Genomic DNA, 25,731 nt, shown 5'->3' on the forward strand with positions numbered 1-25,731 from the left:
GAAATCACCCTAAGTTTTATCTCTGCTGCTTTTTTGGCTGGAGAAAGAAAAACCCATCACCACTAGTTTGTACTTGCTTGGTTGCTGTGTGGTAAGAACTTTTTAAGGTGTGGCTTTAATGGCAGCTAACGATTCTTGCTGGAGAAACAAGCCTCTATTTTTGGTATGTGTATCTCTGGAAATCATGTGAAGCAAAGTGAACTACAATCAGTATTCCTTTTAAAGAAGTAATTTACTTTAACTGACTGAGGAACTCTTTCCCTCTTCAAATTCCTCTATATTGTCATAAAAGAAATAAAGACCATAGCTGACTTTTCCCAGTTTTTGTGAACAGAACACATATTTTAATCTGAGTGTCTTCTGTACAAAAACAAATCAATAAGTTTCCCATGACCTAAAGATATGTTATGTTCTAACAGTGGCAGTGTGCCTTTTGTTGTTTGTTACATGTAGTTTGCTTCATATGGCAACCCATTTTAGAATGAATGGGAAGCCATTTCCTGGATTTGTTTTAAATAAACACTGTTACTTATAAACTTGTGATTTGGAATAAAAATGCAGTGGAAAAGAGGCTAATATTTATAGGCATTTTAAGAGGATGGCTACTGACTTCTTCATTAGGGATTGCATTAGATTCCAGATGGAGAGCTATGGATGGCTTGGAATATCTCCTTTGTTTTGGTGGCAAATGGAAAGGCATGGGGGTGGGGGGAAATGGTGGCTGGGGGAAAAGGTACTCTTCACTACCCTTTTAGGCTAGCTTTTAAAAAAAAACCCTTGGGCTGCATTATCAAATTCTCTGTGTTGCTTAGGATTCCTGTTATACTTTGCACCCATCTATAGAGTTGCATTGGTTCAAGATTTATTTGTTTCACATGTGGAAGATCAAAGGAAAAAAGCAGGCCCCTTACCCTAATCACATTACTTGGAAGTAAATCTCACTGCTATTAGTGTGTTAGTATGTACAGGATATGAGGTAGGTGCAGTTTTTTCTGTGACTGCCTAGAAGACAATAAGGAACTGGAAAGGGAACTGGCAAACCACCTCTGAGTATTCCTTGCCCAAGAAAACCCTGTGAAATTCACGGGGTCGCCATAGGTAGATGACTTGAAGGCAGAGAGAGTGAGCGAGAGAGAGGGAATAATGCATTTTTAAAATGGGGACATTGTAATTAAGCTTTACAGGTCCAACAAGTAGTAATACAGTCCAATTTAAAAAAAATACCAAAAGGAAAGAGAAACTACTTTTGTGCAAGTATGCAGAAATGTTATACATGGCACAAAGGAAATTAATGGGAGGAGAGAACTTTGCTAACACATATGGGAGGGAATGGCTTCTTCTGCCCATTACCTATAGTTAAAATGATTAAGCTTTCTTATCTTTAGGTAAATTTGAAAAAGAAGCTTGACCTTTGAGATTACTTGCTTCCACAGAGGTTTAGGATGATTAAATAACTAGAGCTATTGGACTGTCATTTACTTATTTATCTCATGTCATCCTTTCTAGTTCACTCTCCTATTTAAATGTAGAAAACCAGCAAAATTTCTGCCACAGCAGGGCTGCCATTACAAGGCTTACAAGCCCTCCTTTATTCTCATTCTCTTGATTAGAACATCAGGAGTCCAATACAATTGGTCCCCTCACCCTCTCTTTCACATAATTACATTTGCTGTGCCTTTGGCATAGAAGATATTTATACAAAATGAACACTTTGTTTGTTTTTTAATTGACACCCAGCTCTGTGCAAGCCTACGATAAATAAAAATTAACAGTGAAATAATGCGGAAGAAAATATAAAAGTAGAATGATGGATTATCTCTTCAGAAATTTATAAGGGCTGGCTTTAAGTGGGAAAATCTATATATGCGCAAATGTGTGTTTATAGAGTTTCTGGACCTTAGAAGTGGGGAGAGTAATCTGTACAGTTTTTGTACATAAATGTAGCTTAACAATTGTAAATTGAACTTTACTAGCCCAAAACTATTGAGCTGGCAACACTTCTCCTATTTTTCAGTTTGAGACAACACGTGGTTATTCTTAGTCTTTTCTTCTTTTAGTAGTTGATTAGCAGTTACTTGAATTCTTGATTTTTTTAAAAAAAAGATTGGTTCTTAATAAAGTTAAATAACAGTTTGCTCCACATCCTGTTATTCTGTCCCATTGTAGGGATTGCACAAATTTTAACCTCTGTTTTTATCACACATATCAGCAATTTTAGTTTAGCATCCTCAGATGACACAGACAAATGTTGCATATGTGTTTGAAAAACAAAAAGAAAAACTGTCTTATTGATTATCTTGATTTCATGGGTACTTGCCATTGGTGGCAATTCAGTTTTCCTAGAAGTTTGAATAATGTGACAAATCCTTTCCTGGCACATCAGCAAGGCTTCACATGGTTGATATGTGAACTAACAAGCTGGCTTCAGAAACTGTACAGCTTGCCATCAAGAGACATTTGTGCAGCGGTCCTCTACACACTTACATGCGGAGCAACTCAATGATTGTATGAAATCTCACTGAGCAGAGTGGGATGTCAGAGCTAATATGCCTAAGGGATGTGTCTGTTACAACGTTGTCTTCTGGTTTGGTGTCAGACACATTTCTTGGGTGTACAGTAAAGCATGCAGAATATAAATATCTCAAAATTAAATGTTTGCCTTGCTTCCTCAAAAGTGTTTTTCTCCAGAGGCCTATGCACAAAATCAAAAGAAAGAGCTTGACAGCAGCCAGTGATTGCCTTCTTATACCTCTTCCCTGACCCTAGTTGTGCTTGGAGTAGATGTAGTTCTCAGCCACTGTTATATTTTATGAACACCTGGTTTAAAATGCAAATCATCCTCCTGTTGTCCTGACTTCCTGAAGAATACATTGTGCTTGTAGGTGGCACAAAGGCAGCTAGAAAAGGAACTTGGAACACAGCCAAATTTGTTGCAACATATTTTCACATGACTCTCAAATATATTTGGATGGACTGCACCTATACAGTACAATAAATATTTTTATCCAATTGGAAATCTTCTTTGGCTGCTGTTTTCAACAAAGATGCCTTGAATTTCATGTTCTTTCATGGTTAGAAAAATGTATTTTTCATACTTGTTAAGGTTAAGTGACTAGAACTAGATTGCTCAAAACCTTATCTGGTAAACTGCTCGTCATACAGTATATGTTAAGTGAGGCAGGGAAGGGAGTGGCTTACAGTGAATTGTGGGTCATTTGTTTTTAAACCTATGAGTGCCTCCTTATGTAGCATCCTATATCTGATGTATTGCTGAGGTGGTCATGACAGTCAGTTGCAGTTTTGAATGGGATAATGAATTGTAATTAACTAGGGGCAACTTCATGTAGACTTTAAAAGTGAATGTTTTTGCAGAGCTTCAGTTCTATTTGATTATTTGCAGGGCATGATCCTGATAATATTGAAAATATTTACTTGGGCTGTATGTTGACTAGAGAAAGGACTTTGGACTATATAGAGAAAGGATTCATATCTATCTGTTCTCAAATTTCATGTGTTTTTAACTGTATGAAAATCCTGTGAAATTAATGGGGTCACCATAAGTTGACAGGCAGTTCAAAGATAGACACACACACACACACACACACACACACAAGTATCTTCAAGTATATTGCTTGCAACCTTGTTAGGCTTCCAGCATTCTTCATACAACTTGCAGTGGTAGAAATTCCCACTTGTATGTGAAAATTTGCCACTTTGAGCAAACACTCTCAGTCAGCACTAGGCCCAAATGATGAATGTGCTGCTGACTGCTGTTTTGTACTGTGGGGGTGTGGGAATCAAACATTTGAATGTTTCTCCATATTAAAACTTTGCTAGTTTTTGTACCTGCAGGGAACTGCAGCTTAAAAAAATTGATGAAACATTCAAATATTTTATTTCCTCACCTGCAGTGTGATGTGGTATAATCTACCAGCAGATTAATTCTGTGGGCCTGCTGATCATTTGGCTTTTAATTAACACCATACTATTGTCTGCCAAGCTTATGTGAGATTTGCCAAGCTAGCTGACAACATTTGAATGAATGAAGTAGTTTAGACCTCTGGGAATTAGCCATTTTGAAATGCAGGTGATAGATCATGTGTTTGTGTGTTGCCCTACATCAAACAAGAAGATCAACAAAAAAATCCTTCTCTGCATTGGAGAAAATGGTAGGCTAAAAAAAAGTATCTCCTTGATATGCTGGTATTCCATGAGTAGTGAGATTTTGATTTGAATAAAAATCAGCTATAGAACAAGCAGTTGTTGTAATGGGATTTATTTGAATGTACATATTGATATGGCAAGACACAAATTGGGTCAAACATACCCCTTTTTGTAGCTATTCCATAGTTATGGCACACAGGGGTGGTAATTATGACATTGTTAAAGTCAAGTATAGCTACTTTCTGTTGGTCTGTATTAGAAAGATTCTAGCGTCTATTATATTGTTGGCCATTAATAGTAGTAATAATGTAGTAGGATTCCTTGTTATACAGTAGTCCCTTGCTTTAAGCGGGGGATCTGTTCCGGACCACCCCCCCGCGTAAAGCGAATTTTGCACATGCTCAAGCCTCATTTAAATGAATGGGGCATGCTCTTGTGTGGGGCGTGTCGTGTGCTTCATTCATCTAAATGGGGCTTCCCATCTAGAATCATAGAATCATAGAATCGTAGAGTTGGAAGAGACCGCAAGGGCCATCCAGTCCAACCCCCTGCCATGCAGGAAATCCAAATCAAAGCATCCGTGACAGATGGCCATCCAGCCTCCGTTTAAAGACCTCCAAGGAAGGAGACTCTATCACCCTCCAAGGGAGTGCATTCCACTGTCGAACAGCCCTTACTGTCAGGAAGTTCCTCCTAATGTTCAGGTGGAATCTCTTTTCCTGTAGCTTGCATCCATTGTTCCGGGTCCTGTTCTCTGGAGCAGCAGAAAACAAGCTTGCTCCCTCTTCAACATGACATCCTTTCAAATATTTAAATAGGGCTATCATATCACCTCTTAACCTTCTTTTCTCCAGGCTAAACATCCCCAGCTCCCTAAATCGTTCCTCATAGGGCATGGTTTCCAGACCTTTCACCATTTTAGTCGCCCTCCTCTGGACACGCTCCAGTTTCTCAATGTCCTTTCTGAATTGTGGCGCCCAGAACTGGACACAATATTCTAGGTGGGGCCTGACCAAAGCAGAATACAGTGGCACTATTACTTCTCTTGATCTAGACACTATACTTTTATTGATTATACTTTTATTGATTTATCTGTGTGACCTCAAGTCCATGTATGGGGCGGGCCAACTGTACAACATTAGAAAAATGTTAGAGACTGCTTAATCAGTCTTGCGTTTCCTAATTCTTGGGATGCTGAATTTGTTCCATGTTAAAAAGACTAACTTCAGAAATACAATTTTTAGTGCATAAAGGGACTTTTCTTAGCTTAAGGGATGGAATATAATAGCTGATTTTACTTCTGTTGTACTGGGTCATTTGGAGCTTTAAGCATATTAGTATTAAGGAGGAGACGTGCCTTATAGAAATCAAAGTAATATCTTCTTGCTCCATATTATATAAACTTACCAGCTGACTGACTTAACCTGGTGTATAATTGTTTTCCTCAACCTAATCTATTGATTTATTATCAAAGTGACTTAATTATAAGTGTTGTGTTGTTTTTTTATTTTACATGTTTGTTTGTTTTTTGTCCTAAGGAAGAACTGCATAATTACACCTCTGTTCCTCTAATACAGGAACCAAACACTGGGTACTTAATCCGTATATCCCAGATAGGGAGATACAAAAAGAGGGAGAAGGGATGTTTCAGCTGTTTGTTTCTGCACTGGATCAAGCTGACTTGAACTAATTGGCATGTGCTAGAACGTCCAGTCTTAATTAGAATGTACCTAGTTCAGAGCAGGTAAAGTTTCATTATAAAGATTTTCAGGCATGATGAGCATGCTCTTTTCTCTTAAACTAGAGTGGACACATGAGAAGGAAATACAGGTAAAGGAAGTGTGGTTTTAAAAATTAAGACTCTTAGGCACATTGCCTACCATTAATAGTTTTCAGGTATTCACAGATAGTTATTTCTTGTCAATGACCTGATCTGTTGATATGAGATGATGGTGGTGAAATATTGTCATTAACATGCTAATTCAGATAATCTGGGTATCCAGATTCTAGTAAGAATTTTCCCCAGCTCATAATAAGCCTCTGGCCTACTGTTGCTACTCTCTTACCAGATACAACAATAGTTTGCCATGCAGCATAGAAAGAGTTCTTCAAAACAGAGTTGTCCCCTGCCCCCCCCTCCGCCCCCCCGCAAGCTTCTGCAATGCTTGGGGAGTGGGAAACAATTTATGAAATTTCTTTGGATTTTGACCATTCTGTTTTGTTTATACAGTGGGTCCTTGTTATCTGCTGGGGTTTAGTTCCAGCATCTCCCATGGACAACAAAATCTGTGGAAGCTTAAAGTCCCATTAAATACAACGGCATAGTAAAATTTTGTCCCTTTTAAAATGGAAAATCAAGGCTTATTATTTGGAATATATACTTTTTGGAAATATTTTCAAAGTGTGCATGCTTGAATCTGTGGATAAAAAATGCTATGGATAAGGAGGGTCAACTGTAGATTGAATTGGTTCAAATGGTGGTAGAAAATACTGTATAGAATTAATTCATTTTAAGATATTTGTAGCTGCTATGCAGTGAAATTATACTTAGTGTACTGCATATCTGAAATCCGTGGAAGATTTCATGACCAGGAAAAGATTATTATATATTTATATATAGTTTTAAAAAGACTGAGATGTCAGTTGGTTTATAAAAAGCTTGCATATGAAGTATTATAGTGCAATTGAGAAACTTACCTATTTGTGGTATAACCTTTTATGGACTAGAGCATATATGTTTAAGGTGTGTGTGTATATCATGTGTATATATGTGTGCATGTGCCCGCACACACACGCACACACATTGTACAGTGCACCTGCGTTATACGTGGGCGCACTTTACGCGGTCTTGAGCGTATGCGCTCAAGACGCAAGGAGCGTGTGGGGTGGAAGGGGCGGCGTGTCCCATTCATTGAATGGGTGTACGCGCCTGTGGCGCCACGTGTGCACTCGTGGCGCCGTGCACGAGCCCCATTGTTTCCAATGGGGCTTGAGCATAGGCGGAATTCGCCTTACATGAGGGGGGGTCCAGAACGGATCCCCCATGTAAGGCAAGGGCCGACTGTAGTGTCAAAATGGTGTCAACTACAATAATACAGTCTAACCATACTATTAGAGAATATAATACAGTGGGTCCTTGGTATACGCGGGTGATCCGTTCCGGACCCCCTGCGTATGCCAAAATCCGTGTATGCTCAAGCCCCATTCTGTCCAATGGCACAGAAAAGTCCCCCTCCTCTTTCCCCCCTCCTTCCTAACTTCCCTCCCTCCCTCCTACCTACCTATAACCTACCTACCTTCCCTCCCTCCCTCCCACCCTCCATCCCTCCTTACCTGGCTCGCTGCCGCCACCGCCGCATTCTCGCTGCTGCCGCCACTGCCACAGCAAAATCCGGGTGCTACTCCTGGAGGCCAAGAGACCTTCAGGCTGCACCCGGCCCTTTCATGGTGGCAGCAGCGGCGAGGAGGACGAAAGTTGACCTTGTCCTCCTCGCCACCGCTGCCGCCGCTGTAAAAAGCCCAGATGCAGCCTGGAGGTCTCTTGGCCTCCAGGAGCAGCACCCAGCCGTTTTGTGGCGGTAGAGGCCGAGGCCGCGAGGGAGGAGGCTTGGCCTCGTCCTCCTCGCGGCCTTGGCTTCCGCTGCTGCAAAATGGCCGGGTGCTGCTCCTGGAGGCCAAGAAGCCTCCAAGCTGCACCCGGCTCTTCTTCAGCGGCGGCGGCAAGGAGGACGGGGCCAGGCTTCATCCTCCTTGCCGCTGCCGCTGTTAAAGGGCTGGGTATAGCCTGGAGGATAAGGGGCCTCCAGGCTACACCTGGCTCTTCTTCAGCGGCGGCGGCAAGGAGGACGAGGCCTGGCTTCGTCCTCCTTGCCGCCACCGCAAAAGAGCCGGGTGCAGCCTGCAGGCCTCTTGGCCTCCAGGCTGTCCCCGGCCCTTCCTCGGCAGCGGGGCCGAGGAGGGCGAGGGCCAGCCTGGTCCTCCTTGCCTCTGCCGCTTTTAAAGGGCTGGGGGCAGCCTGGAGGCCAAGAGGCTTCCAGGCTATCACTGGCCCTTCTTCCTCGGCGGCGGGGGCGAGGAGGGCGAGGGCAATCCTGGTCCTCCTTGCCTCCGCCGCTTTTAAAGGGCCAGGGGCAGCCTGGAGGCCAAGAGGCTTCCAGGCTGCCCCCGGCCCTTCTTCCTCGGCGGCGGGGGCAAGGGGGACCAGGCTTGCCCTCGCCCTCCTCGCCCCCGCTGCCGAGGAAGAAGGGCTGGGGGCAGCCTGGAGGCCAAGAGGCCTGCAGGCTGCACCCAGCTCATTCGCGGTGGCAGTGACGAGGACGAAGCCAGGCCTCGTCCTCATCGCCGCCGCCACCGCGAAAGAGCCGGGTGCAGCCTGCAGGCCTCTTGGCCTCCACGAGCAGCACCCGGCCTTTCCCGCAGTGGCGGAGGAGGAGGAGCACGGCGACGGAGCAGGTAAGCAGAGAGGGAGGGAGGGAGGGTAGGTAGGTAGATAGATAGGTAGGTGGGAGGGAGGGAAGGAAGGAAGGAAAGAGGGGAGGAGGGGGATTTTGTCCCCAATGGCGGTGCATGTGCACGCGTGCTGCCATTGGGGACAAAATCCCCAGATTTGCCATGCGCGTATGCTCAAATCCGCGCATGGCAAATCCACGTATAAGGAGGGCCGACTGTATGTTAGCAAATGTGGCTTGGACTATGTGGATAGCTTCTTATACAATAGTAAAGCTAGAAGAAAAATCTTAACCACAGTGGCTATCCTGAAGGGGTTGCTTTCTATTCATATACATTTGGGAGTTACACAGAAACGTGTAGACTGGGTTCCAGCATTGGCAGACATAACTTCATCATTGTTATTGCATCCAAAAACTCACCTTTTTAGTTGGACAGTACACCAGGTGAGGGATTTTTGAGGTAGTACAGATTGGAGCCATTCTTAAGATCTCATCTGGTTGAGGTGTGCATCGAGAGGAGACAGCTGGAGAGACTTGTTGGGATCCTGCTGCAACTGTTTGTCTTAATGTGCCACCCAACTGGGAGAGTGCTGCAGACATCATCTTGTAGTGCCCCTATCTTCAGCGTGTCAAACAGGCCAATTGGGGTAGCTGAAAAAGTAGCTTTTTATGGTCATAGTCATTTGTTAATTACCATAAACATGAGTTCACATCAGTTATGGGACGGTACGTCTACTGTATAACCTAGTAATTACTGAACAGGAGGCAGCTGTGTTATACAATTTTTACCTCCCCTTTCTATGCAATCACATTTAAATGGCTAATAGTATTAAATAAAAAAAATTTCCTAGAGAATCTAGGATTCTCAGAACTTTCCTGGATAGTTTGAGTGTATAACTCCGTTAACAATAAATAAAAATCTGCCTATTTAGTACAATACTTCATACACCTAACAAAGTGTTCTGTAGTCCACGAAACCTACACAGTAATACATCTGTTACTGTGCTGTGGCAAAATCAAAACTGTTATCTCTGCTCTTCTGAAACTTCTGCATGAATGTGTCCATTGGCAAACAGAGGAAACATTTAATAAGTTTTGTGGCCATAACTAAACGGACTAAACTTGTGCGCACTAGGGTCTAAAACAGGGCTGGGAGATTATTCTGTTGACCAATTTTTTTCCTCTGTGGATCTGCATGGTGTAGTGGTTTCAGCACTGGACTTTGATTCTGGAGGCAAGGGTTTGAATCTCTGCTCAGCCATGGAAGCCCACTGGGTGACCTTGTACAAGTCACATTCTCTTAGCCTCAGAGGAAGGCAAAGGCAAACCCTCTGATCAAATCTTGTCTAGAAAACCCTGTGATAGAGTTATCTTAGGGTCATCGTAAACTGGAAAAGACTTGAAGGCACACAACAACAAAAACATCTGTGGCAGCCTATAGCACCATATTTTTGGTTGAAAATCAGAACTAGAGTTCACTGCTGATTTTGGCTCCAGGTTTGTCAGTGTGAATTGGGGTTGGCAGGTTGGGTGTTTCAAACAAAACAGACACTCCTTGAACCCTAGGGGAAGGAAATGAAACTTTGGTGGCATTTTTTTTTTTGGAGGAGGAGGGATTGTGGGACTTGAGGACCCACAGAGGGGTGGGGATCTGTTGAGTTCCCTTTCCCCATGGCTTGCTTTTTTTTATGGCTAACAATGACTTTAAAACTTCTGTTTCTGGTGATCTATGCACATGGTGGCTTTGTTATAAGAGCAGTTTCTTTTCAGTTAATTTTGGGTCTAAAATGTGATGGACCCTTTAGAAATATTTATATGGAGTTTAAGGGTCAAATTCCTAGACTGAGAGTAGCCTATCTTGATCTTCCCTGCAGCTGAAACAATATGTTCAACGTCATTTCCTCTTTAAAAAGTGAAGTTTTTGTATCTTAAAATGCACTTTAACTTTCTTAATCATATAATAATATTAATAATAATAATAATAACAATAAATTTTATTTAGATTTCCTGCCTGTCCCTATGGATCGAGGTGGGATTACATCATAATAATATAGATAATACAATTTACAAATATAATCAATAAAATCACAACAGTTATTACAAATTGCTAAAATGACTGATTCGTTGTCTGTTTACAATCTTGTTAATAATCGGAAATGGAGGTCTTTCTAAAGTCGCTCATAAGAGATTAAGAGGGTAGGCCCGCCGGAAGAGATCTGTCTTAAGTGCCTTTTTAAAGGCATCCAAGGTGGTGGTAAGGCGGATCTCTTCCCGTAAATTGTTGCGTAGTCTGGGGGGCTGTGGCAGTAAATGCCTTATGAGAAGTTGTTGTTAACCTAGTTTTTGAATAATCCAATATGTTTAAGTCACGTACCATGTATTTTTCACAGAAGGAATACAGACCGCTTCCATGCACGCTATGTCTCAAATAGAAAGAGCAATTGGTTTCTGAAATGTAGTACTGGTCTAGAACATTTTTTTCTGAGAGAAGTCATTATGCAAAATATTAATTTTACAGGTTTTTTTTTAAAAGGGTTTTGAAAATTAATGTAAGAACATTTGCTTGAAGTGGGGCTCTTTGCCCCCTAATGTTCTCAAATACTGTTACACATATATGGGAAACAACTAGATTATATGGAGATACTTAGCTCTATTTTTTTGAAATAGGAAAACCTAGGTTTTAAAATGATAAAATGCAAACTTAAATTTTTACCATTAATAGTCCAGAGGACTATTTCTGGTTATCTCTGGTTATCATTTTGGTGTGAAATACTAAAACTTCTGACTGAGCAATATGAAGATAGTCTGTTTTACACTGTACAGTTCATCCTCCACATTCACGGTTTCAGATTTATGGTTTTGACTACCTGCGAATTTGTAACTGCTGCTTCACCCCTCTCCCCCTCACCCTTCCTTATTTCCATCCAGCCATAATCAACACTGTTACATTCCCCTGCTTTGCCAAACTTTGTATCCCCCTCATTTCCAGAGACTTTCCCTTTGAATCCCGTGTTTGCAGCCACCCCAGGAAGATTCAATTTCTTTCCCTTTCTCCTCCTCCTCCCACTGTCTCCCAGCCAGACAAAAGCAATACCCTACCTTCCCTTTGTGGTGATGGCTGCAAACATCAGATTCAGAGAAGAAAGACTTTGGAAATGAGGAGACTGCAAAGTTTGTCAAAGTGGGGAATATAGGATGTTGCTTTTGTTTGGCCGGCGGGAGAGGGAGGGGGAGGAGGAGAGAAAGTGGCTAACATCAGATAGAAAGTGGAAGCATTTTGGAAATGTGGGGGACACACTATGTGTTTCCAGGTTGCAAAAAGAGTTATAGGTGGTGCTCTTGGTGGGAGAGGACTCATGTTGGGGAGGGCTAACATATTTGCAGTTTTCCCACTTTTGTGGGGGGAAATTCAAACACATTGACCATTTACTGATCTACCACCAAAGCTTGGAGTAGCTTCAAGAGTCTTCAGATGTAATGGTCTCTTGCTAAAAGACTAAAACCTGAATCAAGTATAGTCAGGCAAATCCTTCATTTTTCCTCTTCAAGCTGAAACCATGTTGTTGACACTATATATTAAACTGTTCTTGTTTAATTAAAACAGGCCTTTCTTAAAGAGTTACATTATGGTGCACACTAAAGCAAATATTTCATTGCCTTTTAAGTTAGTGAAGTTTTAGGCACTGAATGCAAAGCCAGGTCAAAAATCAGAGTGGGGTGCCAGATCAAAATTAAGCAATATTATAGGGCAATCTGTTCTGAAGAACTCTCTGAAACAGTAGTGTTCTGTAGTAAAGGGTAGAACAATAATGTCCTGCAATAAAGGGCAGTAAAATAGTTATGTTCTAGGAAGCTGTCACAGGTTGGAATAAGTACAGTGGCTCTTTTTACAAAAAATATCTGTCAACTCTTAATATAAATAAAATATTGCAAAACATTTTTATTAATTAAAGCTAATTAAAGCGTTGGATTTGATTTTCATTAAATTTGTAAATACATTTGCCCCTCCATTTTCTCTGAATTGGAGTCCGCATCCCTCACCCATTCATGGGTGGCAAACGGAGGGGGACAACATTGGGGGAGGCGGCCTGCTGGTGCCACAAGGCACACACCACCATTCATGTCAATGTTGCTTGAATATTGACGATTTTTCATTTTCGTGGGGAGGAGATCTGGAACGGATGCCCCACGAAAATGGAGGCACAACTGTATAACACTTCTCGTCAAACTTATCATCTATCTATCTATCTAAACTTTGGATACCAATGTATCATAGAAGAAATATGTTTATTATACAGTTGGCCCTCAGTATCTGCAGGCTTGCAGTCGGCGGATCCAAGCATCTGCATATGGCAAGCCCACATTTTCCCAGGTGGTGGCTCGACACATGATTGTGGTGCCATTAAGTTCCATTGTCCCCAATGGTGGCATGGCCATGTGCACATGCTGCCATGGGACAATGAGGGCTGTCCCTAATGGGGGTGCAGCCACATATACACATAGCCATTGGGGATAATGTGAGCTTAAAATCCATGGATTTTGCTATCCGTAGGGGGATCCGGAATGGATCCCTTGCGAATACCAAGGGCCACCTTTATTTTATGTCGGTGTCCAGTAGAACTGGCAATAACATATTTTCTTTCTTCCTGTCACCAAAAGGTGATATCAGATTATATAGTGAACTTCCAAAACATTATTTTACAAAAAGGTAGCAGAACAAAACTTAACAGGTGTGGTAAGAGCAAGGAATAAAGTGTTACACCTAGTTGTAAGGTTTAAGGGCCTGCCTGTTAACAGGGGTGGAGTCTAAAGTAATGGCTATACAGTTATATTGTATATCAGTTTTTCTTGATTTGATGACTTCGAGATGTTTTGAGTTTACGGTAAACTCCCAGGATTCATTCTCATTGGCCACTGTAATTTGGGCTGATGAGACTTGCAGTTTAATATAGCTGGAGAGCACAGGTTGGGGAAGGTTGCTGTGTAGGAAGAAAGTAGTTGCATAGTTGTTCAGAGATTAAATACATTATCCATCTCCTAGACAGTGGGAACTTCAAGCAGCTATACCTTGTTCATGGTTAATATTTCAGTACATTCATTTAAGTAACACAAGTGTCTTGTTTTTATGAAATGGAATAATGGAAGAAAAGATCAATAGGTTTCACTGGTGTGTTGACTGTAGCTCTTCTATGTGATATGTTTATTGTGTGAATTTCAGTGATGAGCATGCATTCAATTTGCGTAAATATTGAGTTTACATAATGAGGCAAGGGCAAAACTAATCTACATAACAGAAGTTACTAATTTGATAGAATAGCATTTGATATATGGCAGTCTGACAGTCAAAAATCTAAAGTGGAGATATTAGTTGATTATCTGGCACCCTGTGGAAAGATGAGAAACACTGGTTGATGCTGTATTTTATTCTGTGTTTTGTCTGCACATAAGCAACAGATGCATATCATAGAGATGTTTACTGGCTAAGGTACACTTGAGTTTGTGGATATTATACAGAGAAATTTGAATATTTAAGATTTTGTTGTTCTGGTAATGATCTCAAGATCCATTGACTGAAATATGGAAGAGCTGATGTTCAAAGTGTTTCTGAAAAAGAGTTCTAAAAATCTGTTATCATATCTCCAGGGTTGACCACTCCTCCCCCAGGTGTATAGTACAAAAGTTCTCTTCGACAACTGTCTTTTAAAAAAGTTTATTAACTTAAACTTAAAGAGGTTTCAAGATGTTCTGAGGATTTGGCTAGGGTGAGTGGTGACAGAAGAGGGTGTTTGCTACACGTCCTGGAAGCCTAGAAAATGGGAGGCATTAATGACCCCCCACAATAGACATCTTCCTGATTCTCAGTATTACACATTTTAAATCCAAGATGCTTTTGGGGCTTGAGCTTGTAGCTAAATACTGAAGTAAAAGCCAGGGTATAACCTGATTACATGAGAGCAGTTGTTTGGCACCTTAGGAAAACAAAGCTCTGCAACTATTTATGAGTAGATCATCAACAAAATGTTAAAAGGAAATCACTAAGGCAAATTCTTATTTAATAATTTCTTTGGAATCCAGCTAGAGTTCCAGAGAAGAAAGTGACTAGTTGCAAAAAGATGAATGACACACTGTTTTTCAAATAAACAATGATCCACAACCAGTTTATGTTCCAGCTGTTGTATAGAATCACAAAAGTTGGAAATGAAATGAAAAGTCACCTAGTCCAATCCCCTCCCAGTGAAGGAATCCACTGTTAAAGTACCACCAACAAGTGGGCCTCCAAACTGCAGTGTGACCTTGCCTTACGCGGGATCCGTTCTGGACCCCACCGTGTAAGGCAAGGTCCGCATGTGCTTGAGGCCCATTGAAACTAATGGGGCTCGCGTATGCACCATTGACTGTCACGTGACTTTCAGTGTAAGCTGAAAGCCGCATATGGCATGGATGCGCTGTTAGAAAACCTCCAGCAATGAAGAATCCATCACCTACCAAGGGAGACAAATAATTCTTAACAAGTAATTTCTTTTCTTTTCTTCTTTCTTTCTTTCTTTCTTTAACTATTTTTGGGAATCTCATTACCTGTAATTTGAATCTCCTGGTTCAGGATCCTAACATAAAACTGAACTTATTTTCTTCATTGTATCATTATATCTGGGTAGTTTAAAAAAACCTCGGCATGAGTGGATTAAACATTAAAATCCAGTCAAGTTGAACCGGTAAAGTAGTGTAGAATGATCTGAAGCTTGAATTTATAGTATGGGGTTATTTCAGCTCTGAGTCTATGAAAAATCTAGAATTTGTTCAGAAAATAAACTAGAACATTCTTGCTCTTTTCTCTATTCCCAATCTAGATTTCATGGGTTGATGTTGGGGTCTGAAACCAGATTATACTTACCACATTAGCTTTTAATCTGTCTATACCTAGAGCAGGGATGGGAAGTGAGTGGTCCTCCAGAGTTTAGCCTGTAATTTCCATTAGCGCTGTGATGAGAGTCAGTCTCTAACAACTCTGGAGGTTGATATGTTCCTCACCCCTGACCTAGAGCAATTTGTACATCACACTTTCATCAAGAATAAATAAAGTAATGGTGCTGATGACTTCTTTGATTTTAATCTCTGCTTTCACTGTATAAGCACAGTATAGCTTTCCTTCCATTATGACTATAAAGAACTCTTCAAAGTATATGAGCAATGCTTACTTGAAATTTCAGAAAACAAATGGCTACAGAGATTGGGGTCAGGCCATAGATATTGTTGCCTCTCATGTCACAAGACCTCAGAATTTGGAGTAGCTGGCTGCACTTTAAAAAAGGGGGGGGGGCATAGAAGTCTTACACTGCTGGAAGATATGTTTTGTTTCTAGTTATTCCATTACCAGCCTATATTTATTCAACTTTTTTTAATATGTGAGAATGTCACTACATCTGCTTGAGCACAGAATCCTAAAGTTAGAAAATTCTTGTGTTGATTTATTGTCCAGCCTCAATTTTCAATAGTGATGTACTTGGGTGTCATTTTCACATAAAAAGCCCTGTTCTTGCTCCTAAAAGCTTCCTGTCTGGAAAGTGTGGGAGAGAGTCTGGGGCTGCTGTCTGGTTGTTTCAGTCTTCATATCTTTCCCCTTTAGGTTGGTTGTCATCTGCTCTGTGTTAAAATGAAACGGGCTCAGTCTGAACAACTAATGCAGCATATATACATGTGCTGATGTTGGAAGAGGCATTTGTATTTTAATGGGCTATAAGTTGTTATGCTGTCCTCTTTGTCATAAATGGCAATGCTTCTGAACTTAATATTCATCCCAGTTGGAAAATCTGATGTATATTTTCTAAAAGGCCTTAGAAGACTTGTGTCTTCAGATGAAGCGAACATTGAAATTCTGTTCTGACTTTTACACATACAATCTTTGGCAGACTGGAATTCAAAACGTGTGTAGTGGCCTTGTATATTTTTTGAGGTCATTCTAGATACACAAATGCTGTGCACATTTCTTAACAGAAACATGTATATTCCTACTGCATTGTGATTGGGACTGAAAGCAAAGAAAACTGAAATCTAAAAAAACTAGCAGGCACATAATATTTGAGAGACATAATGATAACTGATTGCTTAAATCTGGTGATGTAAACAATAGAGACAGTGTGGTGTGGTACACATGAAATGTCAGATTAGGACTAGAGAGACACAGGTTTGAATCCACACTTGGCTATGAACCTTACTAGATGGCCCTGAGCCAAAGACTATCAGGCTAATATTTCTCCCAGGGTTCAGAACCTGGGTTCAGTGGTAGCGCTGGTTGATACTGGTGTAGATGTGAGGATCAGAAGCAAAATGTACTCCAGAAGGGAATGGGACATGTAAGGAATTGAGGATTCTGTGATCTGCTGCCTTGGTTAACCATTCAGATGTATTGTCTCCTCTGGTTGTTTAAGCCAGCTTCTTTTTAACAACTACAACATAAGATTCAAGGCTAAGAAGTAATGATGCACCACTCAAGTTGCATAATTTTGATTAAATTAGGTGCAAATGAGTTTGTACCTAGTTCTTCTCCACCAAAAGCTGGTACATTCACTATTTTCGCACACTAGTTCTCAGCAGTCCCTGCTGTTAATCTGATAAGTAGACTGTTTACTACCTGTAAACAATGTTCCTGAAATAAACAGAATTAGGCCTTTTGAAATGGAAGTGAACACAGTCTTCCTTATAGGCAATTACTGAAACAGTGCAACTTCATTGCTTATTAAGCCACCTTGTTATATGCTAGTACCTTGTGGCAAAGTGTTGCAAGAATGGTTAAGAACAGAATCTGAGAAAAACAAAACAGTAAACTAGTGAATGTGCTATATACTGTAAAAGAAAACCTTCCCATGTGCTGCAGATGATCTGTATTGGGTGAAATTAATTAGACATTAGAAATGCTGGTTTTCACCTCCTCCTCTACAGCATGCGAACAAAAGTCTGAACTTAGTATAAATACTAGTAAATTCCACAGTCCAGGCATATATGTGTTGGCATGTGTATGCAGGTGTATTATAATAGCTAGGACAGTGCTACAAAAGTTGAGTGACCAGACTATGTGATTTACAGATAATAGCATGGAAACCTAGGGGCACATATCTCCAGTAGTGCTCTTTTTGTCACTTTAAAATCATGTCCACTGAACTTGGATTTTCTTCTAGGTGGACTCCAAACCCCACAGTATGATTGTTGCTTGGGCATGATGAGAGTCAAACTTGAGATTTCATCTTACAACCTGGGCGATTAAGTTTTCTCTGACCTTCATTTCTCTTCACCCAGCCTGCAAATGCTTTGTTTGCTGAAAGTTGTTAATAAGCATTTTTAAAGTTAAATTATAAATTATGTGTTTATTTCAACAAGAGGACACAGATCCATTAAGAGTCTAGCAGCAATAAGCTGGCAACAGAGATCAGTCAAAGGTGGAAAAATCTTAACCTGTAATTTTTTGAATGACTCTGAGCATATGCAGAACATTTTTCTGCATGTTTGAATCACTTCCTCTGCTCTGCCTTGCCACATTCACTATAGAAGTAAAGACCAGGGGTGGGTTACATGTTTCACAAACAGCTGATGGGGACCCCCAGTTCAGTCAGTGGGAATCCCTGTTCTGAACTCTATTCAGCTCTAAGCTCTAAAAAATTAGACTGACAAAAATGTGCAAAGGAAAGGGTTTCTCTACTGAATAATCTTGGAAAACAGGTTTATTAGAAATAGATGCAGTAATTCTATCCCACTTACCTGATTAACCCTCACTTAGAACAATCATTTTTTTAAAAAATGGTGGGATGGGAGGACATGGATTTAACTCCAGCCTTACCAAACCCTTCCGAGTGTATAAACCTCTAAAGAAGGTGATGATAAAAATCAGAGTGGAATGGAAATGGGAGGGGTGAAGGCTAAGAGTAGAGGAAATGTGTTTGGAGGTGGTGGTGAAGAAAGCTTTTTCCATATTTGTGCAAACATCTATCAGATATACTATATACTTTCAGCTCAACCCAAATAATACAGTCGGCCCTCCATGTTCAGAGATTTTTCATTCACTGAGTATATCAAGTATATACAGTCATCCCTCCATATCTGTGCTTTTTTAATCCACAGATTCAAGCATCTATGGCTTGAAAATATTTTTTAAAATACATAAATTCCAAAAAGCAAACTTTGATTTTGGTATTTTATATAAGGGACACCATTTTACTATGCTATTGTATTTAATGGGACTTGAGCATTTACGGATTTTACTATCCATGGGGAGTACTGGAACCAAACCCCAGCTGATACCAATGTCCCACTGTAATGGGATTTGATCATTCACGTATTTTAGTATCCATGGAGCTCCTGCAATCAAACTCCAGCAGATACCAAGGATCCAATGTATACAAAACAAGAAAATGAATTAATTTAGATTAGAAGAGAATTGGAAAGACTCACAACCCATCTCCCTTCTCAATATCCAGAAAAATTATGATAATTTCCATATGGATCAGTAGGTAGGGAGAAGGACCTTTCTTCAGCCCCAAAGGGCCTATTCTGAAAACCATTTTCTTGCTTTTTAGCCACAAAGCAACAGACGGCATAAAGCCTGTGACGCAGTTCCTCCAATCCTAACCATTTCTGCTAAGGGTTTATTGTTTTCCTGAGTGTGACCGAGAGAGAGAGAGAGAGAGAGAGAGAGAGAGAGAGAGAGTCAGCATGCCCCTTAAATTCTCACTCATTTGTTAATGTATAGGATTAAGTTCAGTGCAGAGCTGAAAATTTACGGAATTCAGCCATGTTAGGGGAAGAATCTAACAGTTTGATAATCTAATAAGCAAGTTTTTTAACCAGTCATTTTATAAATTTTTCAACCTCTGTTTTTATTATGGCAAACTGTAGTCTTGCAACCTGACAACCCCTTGTTAATAACCTTTTACTTTCTGTATTGGAGTAACTGCCCTGAAATGTAGATTAATAGTTCTGATGAACCTATAAAAGGAGGACTTAGAATCTTCTTGCTTATAAGTATGTTTTAAAAGAGGTTAATACCTATAATGGATGGCACATTCATGTTTTGGGACTGACTATGGCTTAATTTCCTATCTGAATTCCCTATTGCTGATGTAATCCATAATCTAAAGTGTAGAAACTAAAAACTCATCAGATGACTGGCTATTGTGATAGGGGTTTGGATTCAAAGTGGTTGCCAGATCAGTCCCATCAATAAGTACATGCTAAGAATAAAACTACACCAAACATTCAGTTATTCTTGTGAAGTGAAAGCTTGCAGAACACAAATCTAATTGTGGTTTGGAAGTATGGCAATAGTATAGTATCTTCAAAACAGTGGAACTCTGCTTCACATGACTGTGTTTTTGTTCAGAATGAAAATTATAGGATTCTACAAGTGGATAAGCCTGATAATTACACTTCTTTCACTGAGACAGTTTCCTCCATATGAGTGTTAGACGATAATCTGAAGGTTACAGTAAGTCCCTTAAGGCAGTTTCCTTGAAGAGATTAGTAACTTCCTTTGATAGTTGCATCATTTTAAAGATAAATATTTAGTAAGATGTAAGTTCACTAGCTGTATTCACTTGTTCTAACCATGGGTTATTTGGGGACTTGTTTTTAACTTCTCATGCAAACTATTAAAAAAAAACTTATTCGAAATCCAGAAAGAATAATGTTGATTATTATGAAGATAAGGAAGAACTGTAAAGTTAATCATCTGACTTAATTGGAATATTTGAAGGCTTTCAAAAGAAAGCATTTAATAGACTGCTTTAGTAGAACGTGCCTGTTTTAAAACTTGTTTTTGCTTCCATTTTGTTTCTTTGGTTAATGTTTATCTGTGTTTTATCCCATAGGTGGTGGTGATGGTGCTACTTAAACCATTTTCCTATTTCTTCAGCATCAAGAAGACTTGAATTATTACAAGTGGGGATATACATAGAATAGTTTCTTTGAATACAAGTTAAATCAACTGGAAAGAACTGGAAGGGAGCACAAAGAATTCTACACTTTCCATGGGAATGTTTTTATAAATAGTTTGTGTTGTGTGTGCTTAGCTGCCTTTACAGATGAGCAAAAACATTCAACAAACTTCTATTGGAGGAGCAGTCTGCTGTCAAACGTTTGCAAGCAAACAAGTGGAAAACCATTGAAGTGGCCTTATTTCCACCATAAAAGGCCTCCCTCTGCCATTCATGTTGATATCAACAAAGGAAATATGCCTACTCAACCTCTCTTAGCATATATGGATGGGCCAGATGGAATAGCCAGTACTGTTGGTTCACGTATGGAAAACAATGATGCCACTATGCCAATAAAAGGGGCTAACACAATCTCATACAAGAACTTGCAAGACAAGTTCTTAATGCAAGGAGAAGGGTGTATGCCTTTAGATTGCATGTTTTGTGATCAGACTTTCAAACATCCAGAAGATCTTGGTAAGCATGTCTTAACACAGCACAGGCCAACACTTTGTGAACCAGCTGTTCTGCGTGTAGAAGCAGAATATTTAAGCCATGTTGATAAAGGACAAGTGAAGGTGGATTTGCCATCCTCAAATATCAGTGAAAAGGATAGCCAAGATTGCAGCTGTGTGGTTTGTGGACAAACATTTGACGCAGGTTTTGATGTTGAGGCTCACATAAGGAAACATAAGGACTCTTTTACTTACTGGTGCAGTGTGTGTGGAAGGAGATTTAAGGAGCCTTGGTTCCTCAAAAATCATATGAGAACACACACTGGTAAGCCTGGATCTAGAAGCAAGACCCCCCAAGGATCTGAGAGCCCCATAACAATAAATGAAGTGGTGCAGGATCAAATAACAGAGAGCATTACATCACCTTACAAAATCTGCATGGTTTGTGGCTTCCTATTTCAGAATAAGGAAAGTTTAATTGAGCACAGTAAAGTACATACCAAAGATTCAGTAGCCAGTGCTGATGGCACCCAAAACAATGAACGTGGCAAAGGAAATAAATCACCCAGGGAAGAGTTTTTGCAGTTTCTAAACTTAAAACCATGTTTGCCTCCTGGCAGCAACAAACAAGAAAAGCCTGTGAAATGGATAGCAGAATTAGATCCATTTAGTACATACCAGGCATGGCAACTGGCTACCAAAGGTAAAATTGCTGTTGGCCATGGACAAATAAAAGAACCAGGGCAAGAGGGAAGTACAGACAATGATGACTCATCTTCTGATAAGGAAGAGCTTGGGGAAATTTGGAAAGCAAGCAAAGTGACTCAGACTGAAAGCACAGGAAAGACCAAGGCAAGCAGAAGTGGAAATTATACAGGGATTGGTAGTGTGCCACAAGACAAATTCAAATATCCCTGCCGTGAAGTGCCTTCTATGGAGATAGACTCTAAATTGTCCCAGAACAAAGATAAGCCCACACATTGTTCAGAGTGTGGCAAAGCCTTTCGAACATACCACCAGCTAGTCCTTCACTCAAGAGTACACAAGAGAGACCGAAAGAATAGCCTAGAATCCAGTTCTGTTGAAGGAAAGCAGGCAAGAGCAAATATTCCAGACAGCGTGACTCTGGATGAGAATGGAGCAGGTGAACAAGTGGAGGGAGTCTCTGAAGATGGATCCGAGGATGGTTCAGAGGCTTTAGGTAAGATGAGCTATGAAATATGTACAAAACTATTGAGTTTCTTTTAGTTCACTTGTTTTCCTTCTTTAGCATAGTTGGAAAGAATACTTTTTTGAGCTACTTATTCTAATAATGATAATAATAATTTTTAATTACATTATATAATAATAATAATATCGTCCTTTCTCCCAAAATTGGGACTCAGAACAATTTACAATTTAAAAGAATAGTACAATGAAAACATACAGAACTGAGGATTAAATAGACCCAAACTATTATAATATTAAAATAGATAAATTTTTAAAAGAATAAACTACGGTTAAAAAAGATAGAAGCATTTAAAAGCAGTAAAGTTTAAAACTGTACAGCACCCCCAGTCTGTTCTTTAAAGACTTTCTGTTTTAACTGTACTTGCTGGTAAAATGTGGAAGCTGGAGTCTAAAGTGATTTTCCTAGCTCAGTGATACTTAGCAAACATAATCATAATGCAGCTTTTAAAATAAAAGTTATTATCAAGGAGAGGTTTTGCTGTTAGAATATTGACACCCTTCTTCCTAAGGGCATGATCTCACAATTTCATGCTGAAGTCATGGCATAATTTCTTCCTTGTATCTGCAAAGGATACTTTCACAATCCTTAGTACACAAGCAACATACAGCATGGACAAGATTGCATCTCATCCTTTTCAGCAATGCACAGACCTGTGATGGTGTGATAGAGCAATAGGTGTTTTCTTGATGTTGAATTTATTTTTCCCTGTTTTATTATCACAGTTGTTTCTCAACTGGATATACTTATTTTAATTTTTTTGGCAGTTGACATTGAGTTATAAACACGATAGGCGCCAGTATTAACTCATAATAGGGCAGGTGTCAAAATTTGGAGAAACTGAGGGCTCCCCCTCAACTCCAGCACCCCACAAAACAAATGGTACAAATATTTTTTGGTGGAAAAAGCATGTGGAGCAGATTCCATGTTACAATGCAAGGGGTGGGGGGGAGGCAACAAACTTCAAAATACCCAAAGGTGAGTAGTAGTAGTGTGACACCACTTCTGGTCATCCCCAAATGGTGGTTGTTGTGATAAATGTATGGCTCTCCAAGTTCTCAGAGAAGGAAAAATGGTGCTGGTTTGGAGCATGCCCACTTTTATATAGAATCATATTTAGCAGTATTCTGAGCCTAGATGGTCAAGTCCAGAGCCTCCTTTTTATATTCTGACTAGTTCAGTTTTCTAACCACTTTCCCCCCTGAATTCAAAACTTTTTTTGTTCTGCAGTCACTCCAGTTAACCAAAATTAGATGCCTTGCAAATGCAGTTGTTAACAATTTAAGTAACTATCCTTGAGCATAATATTATGGTTGCTGCTCTCTAGTGGTAAAGTGTGGGAATTGCTTGTAAGAGTCAGGATGAAAACAACATCTTTTGTTTTTTCAAAGTTTTTGTCTAATTTGATAAAGATGACTAATGAATATCTTTTGAGATGAAAAGTACATCAGAAGAAGGTAAAGGTTTTCTCTTTAAGTGCTCAGCATCTCATTATATAGAAATCCACTTTGGTGGGATGAATTTTTTTAGTCCAATACAACACTTGGAAAAATATATATTATTCTGTTCCCTAAACTGAAGGAGTTACATATTGATATGAAATATGAAGGCATCCCCCACTTACAGGTTACAGTATGTAAACAGATCTTTTTGTTTTGAACAAAAATAGTTGGTCTGGAGATATTGTTATTGTTATTATGGTAGTCCATGCTGTCCACTTTAGAAAGATGGTTCAGTTGGCTTGTTTCAGATTATTTAGTGACTCATTTCATTTTTGTAGCTCATACATGCTTATTTTGAATCTTGTTTTGGTAGTGGTTTTGTTGTCATAGGTCCAAAACACATTGCAGAAATAATCCAGTTTGAGACAGCTTTAACTGCCCTGGCTTAGTGCTCGGGAATCCTGGGAATTCTAGTTTATGTGGCACCAGAGCTCTCTGACAAGAGAAGGCTAAATGTCTCACAGGACTATAGTTCTCAGAATTCCCTAGCATTCAGCCAGGTCAGTTAAAGAGGTCTCAAACTGGATTATTTCTACAGAGCAGTGTGTTTTGGACCATAGTTTCCATTGAGAATGATAGTCCAACTAAGGCCTATTACAGACTGCCAAAATAAAGCTGCTTCAGGTCTCTTTGGAGGTATGCTATTTAAATGATGCATGGGTCCTAAGCCAAAGCCACACTCCATTTCTAAGCATGAGTGCAGCTTTGGTGCAGCTTCCGGATTCTTAGGATGCATGCATCATTTAAATAGCATGCCTCCAAAGAGACCCGAAGCAGCTTTATTTTGGCAGTCTGTAACAGGCCTAACTTAGTATATCCACATATACCATCCCATTTAACACTCCTCTTTGTATGTTTCTTGTATTATCTGCTTTTCAGAATTGGACAGATAGCATAGAATGGTACTTGTAGACTAGTAACTCCTCCAAATCTGTACCATGGAAATTGGTGAAAGGAGTCTTCAAAAATTAAGCCACTTTGTGGAATGTATTCATCAATTGCATCTCTGTTGAAATAACCCCAAGTTCTGTTTGCAAGCTGTACCATAGGCAGGTTTACTCTTTTATATTTATTGTTTTTATGTACAGCGCTGTGCAAATCTACAGTACTATATAAATAAAGAAGAATAATAATGATAATAATAATACCTTAGGGGTTAATTTTGTAAAGAAACTGTGTACCAAAATTAACCATTTTGCTGTTAAACAGTGGTGTATTTGTGTGTAGCAGCTTCTAATTTAAACAGACTATTAAAAGCATATTAAACAATTTGACTTGTTTAACTTATCAATTTAAAATGGGTAGACACAATTTAAGGCAATTTAAAACCATGCACATTGCAGATTTGGCTGAAATTAGTAAGGCCCTGAATGTTTTGGAGAAAGCCAGGTTTTTATGTGGTGCCAAAATGACACCACTGATGACACTGCAGAGATGGAAAGTAGTCCACAGTTGGGTGATCTCTCTCACATCATATTATTCTCAGAGGATGGCTTTTCCAGCATACCCCCATCCTTGGGCATGATTGTATTTATGTGCAGTTGTTCTTATTTTTGCAAAACTTACTGGAAGCTTTATAATGAATTTTTTTTGTCTCTCTTTGTTCTTTTCCTCCCAAAAAATCTAAAGATAAAAATGAAGATGGCATGGAAAGGGCAAAAGTTAAAAACCTTGGTGCTTCAAGAGAATGCAGCTATTGCGGAAAGTATTTCCGTTCAAACTATTACCTCAATATTCATCTCAGAACTCACACAGGTAAGGAAAAGTGGGTGCTTTAGCTGAAGCTTGGGTATGAAAAAGAGGGCACCACCACCATCATCATCACTATTATTATCATCCAGTCATCCATTAATTTATTTCCTGTCCCTTCCCTGATACTGGGGCTCAAGGCAGCTTAAAATATATTTTTGAAAAAACAAATTAAAATACGTACAAAGATATCAGTAAAAATATATAATTGCCATTTTAAAATAC

The 25,731-nt window shown here is 39.8% G+C and overlaps 1 protein-coding gene across 3 annotated transcripts in view; it reads left to right on the forward strand.

Annotated features, from left to right (window-relative positions):
* ZNF217 (zinc finger protein 217) overlaps positions 1 to 25,731 on the forward strand; it is an 87,346-nt gene that overhangs the window by 43,965 nt on the left and 17,650 nt on the right. For all 3 annotated transcript variants that reach the window (XM_089513804.1, XM_089513805.1, XM_089513803.1), the window contains exons 2-3: positions 20,468 to 22,228; positions 25,387 to 25,512. In XM_089513804.1, the coding sequence (XP_089369930.1) occupies positions 20,830 to 22,228; positions 25,387 to 25,512 (1,525 nt within the window). In that variant the 5' untranslated portion in view covers positions 20,468 to 20,829. The remainder of the gene's footprint in view (positions 1 to 20,467; positions 22,229 to 25,386; positions 25,513 to 25,731) is intronic.

The sequence above is a fragment of the Sceloporus occidentalis genome, unplaced genomic scaffold, assembly GCF_023333645.1.
Source record: "Sceloporus occidentalis isolate IW3139 unplaced genomic scaffold, rSceOcc1.0.p SCAF_3, whole genome shotgun sequence".
In the NCBI taxonomy this organism is placed as follows: domain Eukaryota; kingdom Metazoa; phylum Chordata; class Lepidosauria; order Squamata; family Phrynosomatidae; genus Sceloporus; species Sceloporus occidentalis.